This window comes from Diadema antillarum, unplaced genomic scaffold (assembly GCF_040938485.1).
Source record: "Diadema antillarum isolate AM-2024a unplaced genomic scaffold, OU_Dant_1.0 scf00000183, whole genome shotgun sequence".
Classification (NCBI taxonomy): Eukaryota; Metazoa; Echinodermata; class Echinoidea; order Diadematoida; family Diadematidae; genus Diadema; species Diadema antillarum.
The window spans coordinates 2,449,984-2,466,126 of NW_027271072.1; the positions used below are offsets into that span (position 1 = coordinate 2,449,984).

A 16,143-nucleotide genomic window follows, 5' to 3' on the forward strand; every position below is an offset into this window, starting at 1 on the left:
CTTATAGTTTCCAAAATACACAGCATTGCTATATCACATGGCGGCCATTTTGAAAAATGGCCGCCACGGCCGCCAAAGGGAGAATCAGAGTGGCTTTTATATCAGAAATGACTTGTATTGGCATCATGTACATGTGTACCAAGTATGGTGCTTTTACCATTAAGTGCATGATTTTTTCTATATCCACTGGACTATATACAATTGAGTATATGAATATAAGAACGACCCAAGTCCATTAGAGAAAATGTCGGAAAAATGGGAATTAATAAAAAATTCCCAACTCCCTTAAGTGTTTTCAGTTATTGGGGTGTTATTAATTCAAATTTGAATATAAAACAGTCACTTGAATGACTATCTGTATTTGCATGACTATCTAAATGGCTTTCAAACGCGATCGCCAAATTTGGACTTGGGTCGTTCTTATATTCAGGTACTCAATTGTACATGATGGTAACTACATTAATTAAAAAAAAAACCACACATTGAATTGGATGAATTGCATTGGAAGTTTACAATTCACATGTTTATGGCTGATAGCTAAAGCATGTGTCACTGTCATTCTATCATCACTCTCCCCCTTGTATTGGATCATTGATATTAATCACATGTACACAATCACATGTACTTACAATCACAGTTCTGTTCTCATGCTGCTGAGGTCCACTGAGATAAGAAAATGCACAGTCCAGTTTGTAATCCTATTTTGAGTGCAAAATGGGAAATATTAAGAGAACACAACTAACTGTACATGGAAATATAGTGTGGATGTACAGTGTAGATGTATAGTATTACTGTAATAGAATAGAAAATTGCAAAATGCTGAAGTGCTGAAATATGCCAGAAAATGAAGTTAGATAAAATTTCATGCAAAGGACTGCTTGATCATGTATGGTAGTATGTGGGAAAAAAAATGTGAAAGCATGGACCCCAAGTGAGACTGTAAGTTCAGTCTTTCTTGCTAAAGGACCAAAAGGATTAATCACAATTCAGTCATGTTCTACCCTTTGCAGATCGAGCAAGCCCTGGATTTATTTATGATAGCAAAACACACAAGAAAATTGTAATTGAGTACTTCAACATGCTTTTGTTGTCCACTTTTATCATAGATTGATGAGTGCCGCTTGCTTGTTATACATCAAAATGTGGTAATTGCTAAGTCGTACTACCGCCCACCTTTTCCCAACTGCATGCAATACATCCATTGCATGTCCTCAGCCTGCCACAACAATCTGTAAAACTTGATGTGTCTGTATTGATTTTTTTTTTTCAGCAGCAGCAGGAGCAGCAGAATGGAGACAAAACTGTCATTTTCTTTCCACATGTTACCTGGAGTGACAATCTCTTGTCTGTCCTTCCATAATGATCTGTGTCTTTTTTCCTGTATTTTTTATTTCATTAGCTCTCAGACTCTTGCCTTTTAAATGTAGAACATCGAAAAAGTACAATGAAGGTCATGATAACAGAATACATACAATGAGAAGTGACCAGCTTATGGCCTTGATGCTCACATACAACTTGCTGTGATTAGTAAATTTTTTACACATGGAGGACATTACCTACCAAACTATCATACACAGAGAAGTATAGAGAACACTGTTTCTTCATACTGACACTTTCTTCTGAAAAATTAGCACTGATTGTACAGGCATTGTGATACAAATCACAAATTGTCAATGTTATATCAAGTTCATTTATCATTTTTGAGGGATTCTATCCATTCACATATTAACTCATTATGATTAAAAAACAATAACAAAAATAGGACCATTATGTTTAGAAATTTCACACTTTGACTACAAAACAATGCTTCTCATTAGGCGTTTTCACATCAGCCCGATGTTTCGAAATAGCGCGCTATTTTCTGACTTGGGAAATGAAAAAATATCTCGAGCTTGGATTTTTATCGGGCTGATGCAAAAACGCCTATTGATGCAGAATATGTAGGGATGTCCCATTAGTGGTTGCCACAGCAATCACAACTTTAATAGCCCGAGAGACTGCGCAGCCAAATCCCCATGCCTCATTTCATGCATCAAATGCCAGTTGCTGAGATACTGTGGTGGCCGGAATGGCACAAATTAATTTTGGAAGGCGGGAATGGGAGAATATAATGTTAACATGTGTGTAGATTATAGCATGCATGGAGCTACTAACAGAGATAGCTCCATGATTATAGATTAGCTGCTCTGTGAGATAATGAGGCTATTCTTGCCAATCTAGTACAATCTGAACTCCTACAAAGTGTATCAGTGTGAATGCGACCTGGTGCATTTATTATTTACTACACTCAGAGGCTGACTAATTGAATATATATGCTAGTGAATTTCCCATCCCACATGCCGTCAGTGAATGCATAAAGGATACATTATTTTTGGTGTGCATTGCCACAGTGTTCACGTGAAGAGCTGGGCAATGATAGTGATGATTATAACAATAATATGGTACATTTCTACAGTGCAGCTGCTATACATGTATACTCTGATTTATTTGGTCTTCTATCCAGAGATCAAATTTAACCCATTAGTAAATGAACTGCCCAAAATTGCCCGTCAGATTACTCCCTAAAATGCCCCAAACCACCTGTCCATTTTTTATAGGTATATGCTTTACTATTTTTATTGTTTTCTTATAGAATATATAATTATGTAATTTGAAAGAGGCCAAAGGTCAACAAAAGTATGTCAGAATTATTTTTGTGTTACACAAGTCTCTTGGCAAAGTCTTAATAGGCTTTCAAATAAACATAACTTATAAAAGACAAAAATAAACATGTTGTGATATATTTCACATAATTCAGAAAGTTGTTTGAATAAGAGCAATATTGCTATACCTTCCGGGAAACAATAGGCCATTATGTACAGAATCTATGGTTGCTAAAGGGTTAACAATAATATGTTTGGTGATTAGTGATTTAAATTTGTTGCTATCATAAATTGGAGTGATAGATCCTGGCAGAAATGAGAAATGAGAAGTGAAGTGGTTTCACAAGCAGTATTCAAGGGAGCATCCAAAATACATGCTTATTATCAAAATGATGGATATGAACCTCATATACTTTCACACTGTGGTGAAAGACACATATTTAATGCTTTGTATTGGAATTGTTTTTGCTCATGAAAACAAGCAAATTATTGGATACATACTGTAAGTTCAGAAATTTTTGCATGCCCCAAACTTCTGCAAACTTGGCGTGGAGCCAAGATTTAAGAAAGAAAAATGTACGCAAAAATTTGTGTCTACCAAATGCATTGTTATGAATGCCATTACAATGCTGTACGCTGTACAAGTAAGTTCACTTGTACCACTGTTGTAACAGTTCATAGACCTAGAACATGATCAAAAGGATTGCAACTGCACTTCCATACTATGTGTGTTCAGTAGTGTGCATTAACTTTTGTTGTGTGTTTTATATTCACCAGCAGTGCATGCTGAACAAATCGCTGCTTTACTAGTACATGTAGTATACTCATAATATTTTCATGGTTGGCATTTCGCGAAAGTTTCATGCCATGAAAAAGGTTGTCGGCTCCAGTTTGTGAAAGGTTCATGCCATGAATTTTTCTGGTTTTACAGTATATTTCTTTAAAAAAAAAAAGTGTGATGTGCAACAAGGGAACACAATGATGTGATTCGGTGTATAAATGGAGGTGGGAGAGAGGAAAGACTCTGCTATGTAGCAAGAAGAAGTTGGCATTTATAGCTATGGAGATTTACGAGATGAGAGGAGCGTGGAAGATTCGATGGCGGTATCCATGGCAACCTGATACAGACAGGGAAGATGCCCTGTCTGCATCAGGTTGCCGTGGATATGGCCGGCAAATGTGATTGTGGGCTGGGATGTGGTGTAGTAGATTCTTGGTGGATAGGGCTCCATGAGCGTGGGGGTGACAGAAAACACCCAGCCAATATTCTCTCGACAGGAAATTGAGACCGGATTGGCCATCATGCTATGGTAAGTTGCTGATGGACAAGCCGGTGCTAGTAGCTCTTAGATGTCTTTTTAGCTTGATTTTTGTGATGAGCAAGCAAGATCTGAATCTTTAGTCACACCACGCTGAAATTAAAGCAAATTACAGTGTTAGAAAGGAAAAAAAGTGATTCACTACCTCCCGTAAGTAACTTTCTACAAATCCGAACTCATATGTTACAATTCAGAGTATGCAACAATTTACATTGTATGTCAAACATTTCAAACTTCACTCATGTAATACATGGGTGGAGAGGTACAGCATATGAATTGATACAGTGCAGTTCATTACAATATGTGTGTTTTTCACCTTCCTAAGAAGATTTAGTAGCCTGATGCGAAAGAAAAAGGAGAAATATGAATATATCTGTGGATTTAATCAATCTTTCTGAAATGTATCTCATCAATTGCAGTGCCTGCAAAAGATTGATATTATTTTGCATCAACATCTGGAAAAAAAAATGAAATAGGACTGAACTAGACAGTAATGATAGTGTTGATCTTGTGTGCATTATGGCAGTGCCTATTATCTCGGAACTGCAGTTTGGGTTTGCTTTTTTTTTCCCCTACAAGGTAATAAAATGTTTTTGAGTCCCTGGTACAGGAAGAATCTATGGGAAGCTTTCCTTGATGGCCTGAAATGAAATAGATATTTATTAGAAGTAATTTATGTCTGAAGTGATATCTAACCTTGGTAATAGAAAGGCAATGTGAATGATGATTGATTTTTGCCACAAAATTGAATGGGACACATTAGCAGAATTGATAGTTAATTGTCATAGTGCTTTGGTGTTTTTTTTTTTCAAGGTATGTGTGTGTGTGTGTGTGCGTGTGTGTGTGTGTGTGTGTGTGTGTGTTTGTGTATTTGTGTGTGTGTGTATGCAAATTATACAGTCAAATTGTACAGAGATAGTCGGATAGATGGATAGATGAAAGGATTGAGCGATGGACTGTATGGTTGGATTAACAGGTGAATGTGTTGTGTGCCTGGTTGATAAGAGATTTACATGAAGATAATTCACAAGTGAATGAAATAATGTGATACACATACCAATTTGTGACTGCTACATAGGGAGAAATAATAAAGGAGGTGAATAAGATGAGATGGATAATAATACTTAGATAAACAGATACAATAGATGAATGGATGAATACACAGAGAACAAGCTAAATATATGCATAGATATATAGATAGGCAGACCAATGAATCAATAGGGAGAGAGAGTAGAGAAAGAAAGATATGGGTGTGTCACCATCCCTTCACTGACGGTAGTCGTCATCACCAAATATGTTTTTTATCTTTCTTTTGATCAGACAAAGCTGTGAAGAGGCTTTGGAACACTCTGGTATCAACCCAGGTGAGTATTCCACTTCATAATCGGGATCAGATAAGAAGATCAGATATATAAAACAGCTAGAAAATGATACAGATTGCCACCATGTTAAGCATAGCTTCTAAATGATGGCCGACATTGCGAATTTGAAATGTAAATTGTTGCAAACACATTCATGTATCATGCCCTGTCAAATAGAAACCATTATACATAAAACTTGCTTGCGTAAGGTTGTAGATCAGTCATGCTTCTCATTACTTCATTGCATTTGTAAAAAATCTATCTGGACAAGATTGATTGGTATAAATGACCGACCTTGTAGGTTTAAAGTGAACCATCGGTCATACAGAGATGCTGACCATTACTTTTTAGCAGTATTTTGTACTCCCCTCTTTTTTTTTTTTTTTTTTTAGAAAACACTGTTTCCTGAAATAGTGTTTGTATACATTTTTTTTTTTTTGAGAAAGGTAAAAATAATGTTTTCACCAAAGATATGCCTTTTTGATTTTAAGTGGTATATCAATATATTCTTTCATTCTCCCAGTGACACTTGTTTCCTTGGAGATGGATCAAGAACAGAGAAGAAAAGATTTTGCAGAAGCCACAGTGAGTAATGTTAACCCGTTGAGGACGGACTGATTTTGCTACAACACGCATTTCCCATAGACGCCTGCCCGAGTATACTCGGGACTCATCCTCAACGGGTTAACCCTTTCTATGCTAGGGGACTTTGAACAGTGTGTGCAAGGCTTTGAGATTTTCTTTGCAAGGCTATGAGTTTTTCTGTGCAAGTCACCACTCAAAGCACACTAAGGGTTAACCTGTTGAGGGCAGGCTGATTTTGCTGCAGCATGCATTTCCCATAGACACTTACCCAGGGTATACTCCCGACTCGTCTTCAGTGGGTTTTAACCTTTTGAGAACGAGTCCCGAGTATACTCGGGCAAGGGTCTATGGGAAAAGCGTGTTATAGCAAAATCAAACTGTCCTCAACGGGTTAATCTAACACAACCCTGCAGCCTTTGAAGCATTGCAAAAGAACATCTAGAATGGCATCAGCTGACGGCTTCCCATCAGTAGAAAGCCTCTCAACGATCATTACGGACGAACCCATGTTATCCTTTTTGTAAGAAGCTACATGTCTTTTGAATTATTGAGATGAAAAAGGAGACAAGCATAGTGACGATTGGAAGTGAAAATGTGCCAAAACGTGCAAGCATGCATTACATTCTAAATTTGATTAAATGTATCATTTCTTTTTCTACCTTTCTTTGCCAAATCTTTGTATGACATTTTGCCCCTGCCTTCACTCCACCCAAGACTGACTTCACTCTTCCATTTTGCGTTAATTGTCAGCTGCACCATGGGAAATAAGTGCATTTTCTTGGCATGGCATCAAAAAAAAAAAAAAAAAATAGGAACCAAAAAAGCAGCGCGGAATCCACAGTGATGGAAAATAGGCTGGAAGCCATTTGTAGTACTTAAAAATATGGCAGGATGTTGATTACAGCGCTAGGTGCGTTGATGAATAGATGGATGGATAATAGGCAATCTTGGCTGATTTAGTCACCTTAAGGGCTTTTTACACTTGTAAATTTTTGCTTAGCCCCGGACCAACGGTGGGGCTAAGGGGGGGCCTTAGCCCCACCGTTGGTACGGGACTATCCTTAGCCCACTTTCTGTTTACACTCGTTTTTGCCAAAGTGGGCTAGCCCCACCGATAGTACGGTACTATCTGGCCCTGCAAAATAGCAGGGGTTAGCACCGCAATTGCGGTGCCAAGCAAGTGAGTGTAAACAGAACGAAAAAATAATCCTGGGCTAAGCAACGGAGACGAAGTCCGACCCTCACTGACCAATCAGAAACGAGGTAATCAAGTGCTGCCGGTGCGTGCGTGTACGTGTACAGTACACAGCGTAATTATGAATATTCATGTGGTTTGGAAAGTCCGGGGCTAAGAAATACGAGTGTAAAAAGGTCAGTTTTCTCCTTAGCCCCGGACAAGAGATAGTACGGGACTAATATTGGTGAGTGTAAAAAGCTGAAAAAATTGGTACGGGACTAACGATAGTCCTGGGTCAGAGAAAGTCCGGGGTTAAGAAACACAAGTGTAAAAAGCCCTATAGATTTGATGTGCAGAGTCATCACATGTAGAAATGTTGTAGATAATGAAACACAGAAAAGAAGGCATGCCGGAAAGACTGATAAGTTAGATCTGCCTGTCAAGAAAAAAATCTACCTGGGGAGAAAATTGAATCGATCAGATTTACGCAGTTAACAGTCTGAAGGAAAGGAGGGCTTGGAAACTCAACAAAGAAGAGAGACATAGAGACTTTTCTTAAAAGCAGTATAGACAAACAAATTTGGTAGACAGACAGACAGACAGATGGACGGACAGACTAGTAACACAAAACATTGAATTAGGATTAGATTATGATCATTTGGATTTGTTTGCTGGTGATGAACACATTTTTTTTTCTTTACAAGTAAGGCATCAATATATCTCTCTATCCTGGTATGATGTATGGAGAGACTATTCACATTAACATTGCTCAAGTCACTTGAGTGAATGCATGCTCTGTTACTGTCTTAAAAAAACATGGTGCTCTGGAAAAAACATGGAACTTTTAGATTGAATTCACACAATCAAAGTATGTAAAACCATCCAAATGGAGCCCCAGTGCAAACATAATGAGAAAGGTAGGAAAACCCCCAAGGGAACAGCATGGCAACTAGCTATGGCCTCGGTGCATAATATCATTGCCAGATCTACAGTCGACTGTGTACCCTCGGCAAACAAGCATCACTGTCTGAAAAAAAAAAAAAAATTATGACTGCCATGCTCTTGCGCACACAAAATGTCAAATTTCAAATGCTGCACAAAATTTTGTTCAAACAGTGCTGTCAAAAATGAACGTCAATGAATTTGGTGATGTGATTCTCAGTCTACTATCAATCAATTACTGATGGCATAATTACGATGTTTCTCTGTGTCACAGAAAGGGCCAAAATAATCACACTTCTTGAATTTCATCATATAAATTTCTCTACCTTGGAAGGGATTAAAAATGTCATGATGTGATGGTGAACAGTTTTTGATTAGCCACTGAGATTCAAACAGCAGTGACTGTCAGATCAGCTTTCAAATTTCGTCATGATTTTAAACAGCACTTTAAATGATATTTGTGGGGTCCAAAGGGGCCTGAGTCTTCAATCCTAGAGCAGAATCTTTGTCAGACTACATTTTACTCCCCCTGGCTAGCTTTTTTAGGTTTAAAACAGTTTTCAGCAGGGTTCTTTTTTTTTTCTCCCACTAATGAAAGTTATGCAAGTAATGGACTTTTAGAGTAGTTGTGATCATTAGTAAGAAACATACACAACTCAGAAAGTGTTCTACCTTTCCACCATACCACAAATGATAATGTGGTTTGCTGCCTTTAAACTGAATAACATTTGTGTCTATTATGTGAATTCAATACCTCAATAATGAAAACACATTCAATCTTTCCACGTGAAAAGACAAAATGGTGCTCTTGTTTGTTCATGACCAAGGATGCCAAACTCAAGAATTGTACTGCCAAACTTCCCACTTCCAGAAAAAAAAAAGAGAAAAAAGATACCTGGCTTGCATGCAGGTCATAAATGAATTGAGATAAGGATAAAGCTCTTCTGCATCAGTTTGAGCGTAGGGAATTCTAACGGTCCCATGTTGAAGAATACCCTTGACTGGTCCACAGTTGCGTCAGCTTGTATTTGATAATAAATTTCCCAGTAGGTATAGATACATGTAGGTACATGTATAGACAAAGAGAGCAGTGCAGGATGATTTGACTACATGCATGTACATCACTCATGTAGAACTAATTAATCAGGTCACATCGACTTGCTTCATCTGCCAGGAGTGAAGGTTTTTCTTCTTTTTTTTTTCTTTTTTTTTTAATGACGCAGTTGAATTACACCAATTACAAGTACCATACAGGAAACGATTGAGAAAGGTGCAATCAATAGCTAACATTGGAGAGTGTGTTATTGTATTCAAACATTCAGTGGTTTCCGGGGGTATGTTGTGGTGTTTTCTGTCAGATCAATGTGTTGTGTTGTTGTTGTTGTTGTTGTTGTTGTTGTTGTTGTTTCTCTTTTTTTTTCCTACGGGGGCAGTTTGGTAATTCTAGCCCATTAGGGGATTCGGAAGAGTTCAGCATGGACAGTTCATTTCTGTATTGCCACTGGTCTTTGTATATATATATGTGTTTGTGTGTGTGTGTGTGTGTGTGTGTTCTGTATCAGCACACTTTGTTTACTATGTCCTCTTTACAACAACAATGATAATGTGTTTGTGTATGAATGGATTTAAAGAACTGATGAGCAGATCAATGAATGAATGAATGAATGGATGGATGGATGAATGCTACCTGCCTCAGTGAAGAAGGAACACAGTATTCAGTGATGGGCAAAAATGGAAGCACAAAAAGGGATTTACACTCTATAGCAACCGTTACTATTAATGGACTGCTGTCGCATGTTGGTGTGCAAAACACATTTTTCATCAATGTTGACCAATGCATTGCCATGGTAACAGTTTTTATTGAAAATCATACAATAATATTGTGGATTAAGGTAACAATGGGCTTGTATTCAGTGTTTGACTTTAAATCTAGCACATGTGGCCACTATAGTATCTAGATGTGCAAGCTTCTTCTTTTGTCAATGTCAAACAGTGTGTTGCCATGGTAACTTTTTTTTTTCAAAAATCATACAAACATATTGTGGATGAGCTTCCTCAATTTTTGAGCATTTTACTTGAGATTTGGCACATTTTTTTACATGTATGTAAAACATATCTTTCATCAGTGTTGAACAATTCATTGCTATGGTAACAGCACTTTGTCAATAAAGATATACACAAACACTGTGGATTAGGTTTGCTCCCTCAGTTTTGTGCATTTAACCACAAATCTTGCACATGTTACTGCTGAATGATATGTAGATGTTGAAGCTTTACCATTGACCTTGACCCCTACCCTGAAAAAATGTTCTGTTTCCCCCTTTATATTTGTGTATACAGTATCATGTTTATTAGTGCATGTGTATGTGTGTGTTTGTGTTTGTGACCATTTAAAGGAGAATTTTCTCATGTTTTTTCTCATTTCCCTACAGACAAAAGCCCATGTCTTAAGAGAAAGAGTGGAAGAGAATATCAATGTTACTCGCTCCAGCATTGCTGACATGAAGGTAAAAAAAAAAAAACAATTACCCCTTTTTTTGGGGGGGGGGCCTCAAAAATTAGAAATAACTCCAAAATTTGTCTTAACAGTTCGTTTAATAGTACTTGGTTGTTGTTTTTTTCTATTCCTCATATTTAGCTATCTTCATACAATGTATATGTTTCAAAAATGATGATAGCACTTATGCATAGCAGCAATTTTGATGGATAGAAAATTTTAGGGAATACATTGTTGTCAGAATTCAGGTGTAATTTGCTGTTGTAAATAATTGTTGATTGTGACCTCATAGAATGTCTTATAGAATGCGACTCATAGAATAAAAGAAAGTACGGCTGTATGTGACTATTTTGAAAATTGTGTTTCATTGTACTATTTCATGCTTAATTTCAAGAATGTGTGATTTGTGGATTTGACATAAATTTCTATGTCAGAAAACTTTTGCCCCATGCATGTGGAATTCAAATGGAAATAGACACATTATATCAAAGTGAATGTGATGTCTATTTCCAATGTGTGTTGATGAGATATAGCCATTGCGTGTTTTGTATATGGATATTTTCTCTTCCCTCTACAGAAAATCCTGAAAACATGTGAGACAATCTTGGCGGTGGAAAAAGGTGGACAGGACACGTGAATGACTTTTTGCTTCCCTATTTATCTTGTACAGTAATAGTAAAAAGATGTAATCACATAAATAGTCTTCCCCCTTCAAATCTACCAGAGCAACTATCAAAGAGTGTAGCAAAGACCAGTGAGTTCCAGGAATGCAGCCATCTTTACCCTGGAGGTGTTTCTAAAAGAATTCAGGTCGATCTTAAATCTTAGATCAACTTAAAATTACGGTAGGCTTTTTGTGACTTCAATAATATTCTAACTTTCACATATGAATGAATATTTTGGAGACTCTTTCATACAGGCATTGATGAACAAAATAAAGTAAGGGACAAAACAATATCATTTCTGTAAATTTAGATAACAAAATGAAGTGGATTCTGAAAACATAAAATAAACTGGAAAGAGAAACGCATGGCATTTTTAAGTCAACCTCAAGTTGGACTTAAATTCTTTGTGAAACCCTCCCCCCCCCCCCCCCCCCCCCGACTTGATTAATTCAGTGTGCGTTTTGCAACTACAAATGTTTTTAGCATGTTCAGAGCAGGGAGGTATCAAACCTCCTTGATAGATTTATCAGATGAGATGAATGACAAATAAATAGGAGACAATGAAAATAACAAAGCAGTAAAAAATTGGGAAATAAAGGAAGGAGAGAGCATGCATAAGGGATGAAATAATGCAGAAAGATAGAATTAGGTGTATAGTGATAAGAGGGAGGAGGATGAGGAAAGAACCAAGGAAAGGAAGTCACAGAGTGTATTACAATTATCAGTGGCGCAGTAGCATCAATATTGTTCAATATCAGTATTGTTTGATTCTCTTTCTTTGATTTCATTTTCTCACTTCCTAAGTTATTAATACCTTTCTAATATATATATATATATATATACATGTATATATATATATATATATATATCGTCTGTTGAGAGTGAGAAGGGCGTTAAGTGGTCGTGAACACTATGGGTTTAGTGGCAACTTAACGCCCTTATCATTCTCAACTGACGATATATATATATATATGTACACACACACATATATATATGTATATATATATATATATATATATATATATATATATATATATATATAAAAGAAATGAAGAAACAAACTGGTAATGCATCTTTGGCCAATAAAGCATGAGTTTGTTCGACTCAAATTTTTGGCGTCCTATACCTTCTGGAATCTTCAGCTCCTGAAGAAGGCGTAGGATGCCGAAAATTTGAATCGAGGCCAAAGATGCATTTTATTCCCCTTCATTTCTTCAATATATATATACATATACATACATACATGTACTACTAATTCAATATTGTTATTTCAAGGATAGAAAGGGAGAGATAGTCTGCACACTGCATGTTACTCTGTTGCTATAGAAACTAATGCACTGGCATCCTCATAAGCTGATTTCTCACCTAAATTAGTCACCAGAAAAGAAGTTCAGTGTCGTAAAATTTCTCGTAGATATTTTTTTTCTCCCAATGTCCTTGTAAATATATATCACTTTGATGATTCATAATTGCACGGCTTTTATGTAATGGAAATATATGTTCACATTTATGTACAGTTGAACCTCTCGTATCCGGACAAGTCGGGACCGGGGCTCATCCGGATAAGGGATTTGGCCGGATACGGGAGACTCAACGCTTTATACATGTACATATACATACACATGTACTGATGCAGCCCATTGTAGTACCACATGTAGTAATGTGTATACTGCAACCTTTTCATTGTTACATTTGGGGAAGTTTCGGGATGTTGAAATGTCTGAAGGTAAGCAATTTGGAAGGAAATTTGATGCAATGTATGTTAATCATATTGGAAGTAATATGTAATTCATGTGTGTTTGGGTAGGGGTTCTCAAGGAGTTGGGAATCCCCCTTTCTTCCCGTAATTATTTAAAAAAAATCACGGCGAGATTGCGTCCGGATAATAGAGAGATCCGGATAAAGGGAGGCCGGGTGGCCCGGTGGCCCAGGGCCACCAACAACGCACATCGGGCCACCAAAATTTCAGAATGAAGACTTTGGTGGCCTGATCGGGCCACCAAAAAGGACGGATGTTTGCTTTGGGCCACCAAAAATAAAAGTTAGTGTGGAGCCCTGAGATATATATATATATATATATATATATAATATATATATATATTCCTCATTCAGTGTCTTTAGGTCGACTCGTTTAATTATGTTATTGAAGTTCCACAACATGCCACTTTAGTTTGCTTTGTTTCTCTAAATTCTTGTAGAAATCACGTTAGACATACCATTATCAAAAATTAAATTGCTAAAATGTCCTTGGCTGTCGCCATGGCTTTTGTTGATGCTATTGTTGCAATGATCTGCCTTACATGACTGTGTTTTTGCGTCCAAATGAAGCTCGGCCCCCGTCAAGGTTGTAGATAAATTTTTGATGACATTCAATGTGACTCCTAATCTGCTTCAATCGGCGAATTGGTGTCATTATAGGAATTGATGAGCTTTTGTCAAAATCCTCCCCAATCTATGTATTTCAAACCACAATACAAAATTTACACCAGTGATGTAAATTAGACGGTGTTTTATTGATTTGTTACAGCTTCCGTTGCTCCCTCCCTCCCCCCCCCCCCCCTCTCTCTCTCTCTCTCTCTGGGTTGTTATAATCACACTGTATACCAGTCACATGCTCTGTCGCGTAGCTCCCACTGATAAGTTATTCATTATCATTGTAAAGCAGTATACATGAACAATTATCGCTCACAAGTATCTGAGGAACCGCAACATATGTGTTATTTTCGTGGTCTGTATTGGCTTGGGCATGTTACTTCAAATAAAATGAATATCCTGAAAAAGGAAATGCTGCTTTGCAAATCCAGTGTACGGTCTAATACCAATGATGATTATGGTAAATTATTTAAGATAACTCTGGTATTTCATGAACTGGTATTGATGTACAAATGTATATATCGCCCACATAATAAGAAAACAAAAAGTATTATGGTGAACATTTTCTTTTTTGTTGTCTCAAACACCACAGTGCCCAAAGCAATTGGCTTGCTCTCCGTTTTGATCACTGTCATCATGCTCAAGTATTTCTGTTCAGTAGGATTTTTTTTAATCGCAAGAAATATTACATCAATGTTTCTTTGTATTTGTGTGTCACAATCAGGAGAAAACCATCCTTGACATTTTGGCTAGGTTGTTTGTTTTCGTGACAATTACGTGGATTTTTACCATAATTAATTGACATATGCCGGATGAGATAACTAATAAAAGGTGTGTTGACACGTTACCCCTAATACTGTCCTAAGTTTGCCATTCTATTGTGTGTATTTGATTTTGTTGATTACCATCATTACACACTCACATGCATTGTACATGTACATCAAGTATTTGTACTTTTATTATTTTCTGTCTGTGTCTGTGCCTGTTGGCTGGTATGTGTGCAGTACGTTTGTTTCTGAAGCTAGCATTTTCTTTTCTTCGACACAATTTCACTAATGAATAGATGTCAGCAATAAAATCTGTACCTAAATTAAAATTAAACTAAAATGGAATATTGCTCTTATGATTTGTCTGTATGCAGCGGTAGAGGAAATAACGCATTTTATTTTGCAAATTTTTGTGATTTTTTAGAAGAAACAGTTATGGCAGCCATAGTTCTCTGAAGTGGGATTCATCTATAACAAGAGGTGGCTATAGTTGCAGAGTTCGAAATACATTGTACCTCTCTGTATGCAGTAGTGTATTTCGCAATGTAATGTCTCACATATTTCATATATATAAGGAATTTAAAAACGATTACTGAGGATTATATTTATGCAATAATTCACTTTAAAACGGGGGGGGGGGGGGGGGATTGAGTACGGACCACTAATTAAACACGTTCAAATTGATCAGAGCACGCGCACATAGGTACACGCACATACTAGTACACAAATCAACATAACCAATGAAATTCGAAATGACTATTTAATAAAGATTTCAAATGACATTTCAAATCCGTTTTAAGTGATGATGTCATCCCTTTACATCTCTCCCGTTGGTTTATGCATAAATTGTTATGAAAATCATGTTTGTATGTTTTTTGCGCAAGTTTGCAAATTGAAAAACTACATTCTAGTCATTCTGGAAGCTGTGTTATAAAATCATTAAATGCGACGGATTCCATGAATTCTTGTTCGAATTTATGAAAAAAATGAAACAAAAAACAAAAAGGAATCGATGGCGATTTCTTTAAATGTCAAATGGAGACTCGGGAGGTTATGATGTCATCACCTCGTCTTATTTGAATTTGATTAGTGACGAATTTTAACTTGTTTTGACGACACGTTAAACTTTAGAATCATCTTTTAAAGTAATTTATCGAAATTTAAAAAAAAAATCATTTTTTCCTTTTTCTTAGGTAAACGTGAAACGGTGAAAGGAGTAAATTAGTTCCACGGTCGAACCCTTTGCAACATTGAAAAGAACAAGTATACAAACGAACCTCGTACCGAAATTATCTATTTCATTTATTATTTTTCGTATACATGTTAAGTATATCAAAACTTACATCGTCCACTTCACTGTGTAACGTCTAATGCGGCCTCTCGTCTTTTTTTTTCACCTTTTTTAGGTTTTACATTTCGTATAATGATTATCATATATTATTTGATATTTTAATCTCCTACACATTCTGTATTACAAAATGTTTTTACAGAGTCTTAAAATATCATGTGTGTCCACATACTGCTTATTGGCTCTCTGATAATATTATACCTGTAGCCTAACTTTTTTTCGAAGCTTTACATCATAGATGACATGTAAGGGGATTAGATTTGTGTGCATTTCATCGCACAATTCAAACGCTTTCCTCAGTTTAATCAAGCTATTCTTAGCGAGTCCTTCGCTACTCTCGGGAGTCCTTTTCCCCGATCAAATATTAATATTGGCACGATGAAAAATTTACCACTCACTGCAAGGAGGCGCTGGCGGAGGAATTGCACGATGTTGATGCAACAACGAACGGCTGTTTATACGTCGCT

General features: G+C 36.7%; 1 protein-coding gene across 1 annotated transcript in view; it reads left to right on the forward strand.

Annotated features, from left to right (window-relative positions):
* LOC139723244 (uncharacterized) overlaps nt 1-11,539 on the forward strand; it is a 36,557-nt gene extending 25,018 nt beyond the window's left edge. The window contains exons 5-8 of the mRNA XM_071634502.1: nt 5,282-5,325; nt 5,846-5,907; nt 10,459-10,533; nt 11,101-11,539. Coding sequence (XP_071490603.1) covers nt 5,282-5,325; nt 5,846-5,907; nt 10,459-10,533; nt 11,101-11,160 — 241 coding nt within the window. The 3' untranslated portion in view covers nt 11,161-11,539. The remainder of the gene's footprint in view (nt 1-5,281; nt 5,326-5,845; nt 5,908-10,458; nt 10,534-11,100) is intronic.
* The last annotated feature ends 4,604 nt before the right edge of the window (nt 11,540-16,143 follow it).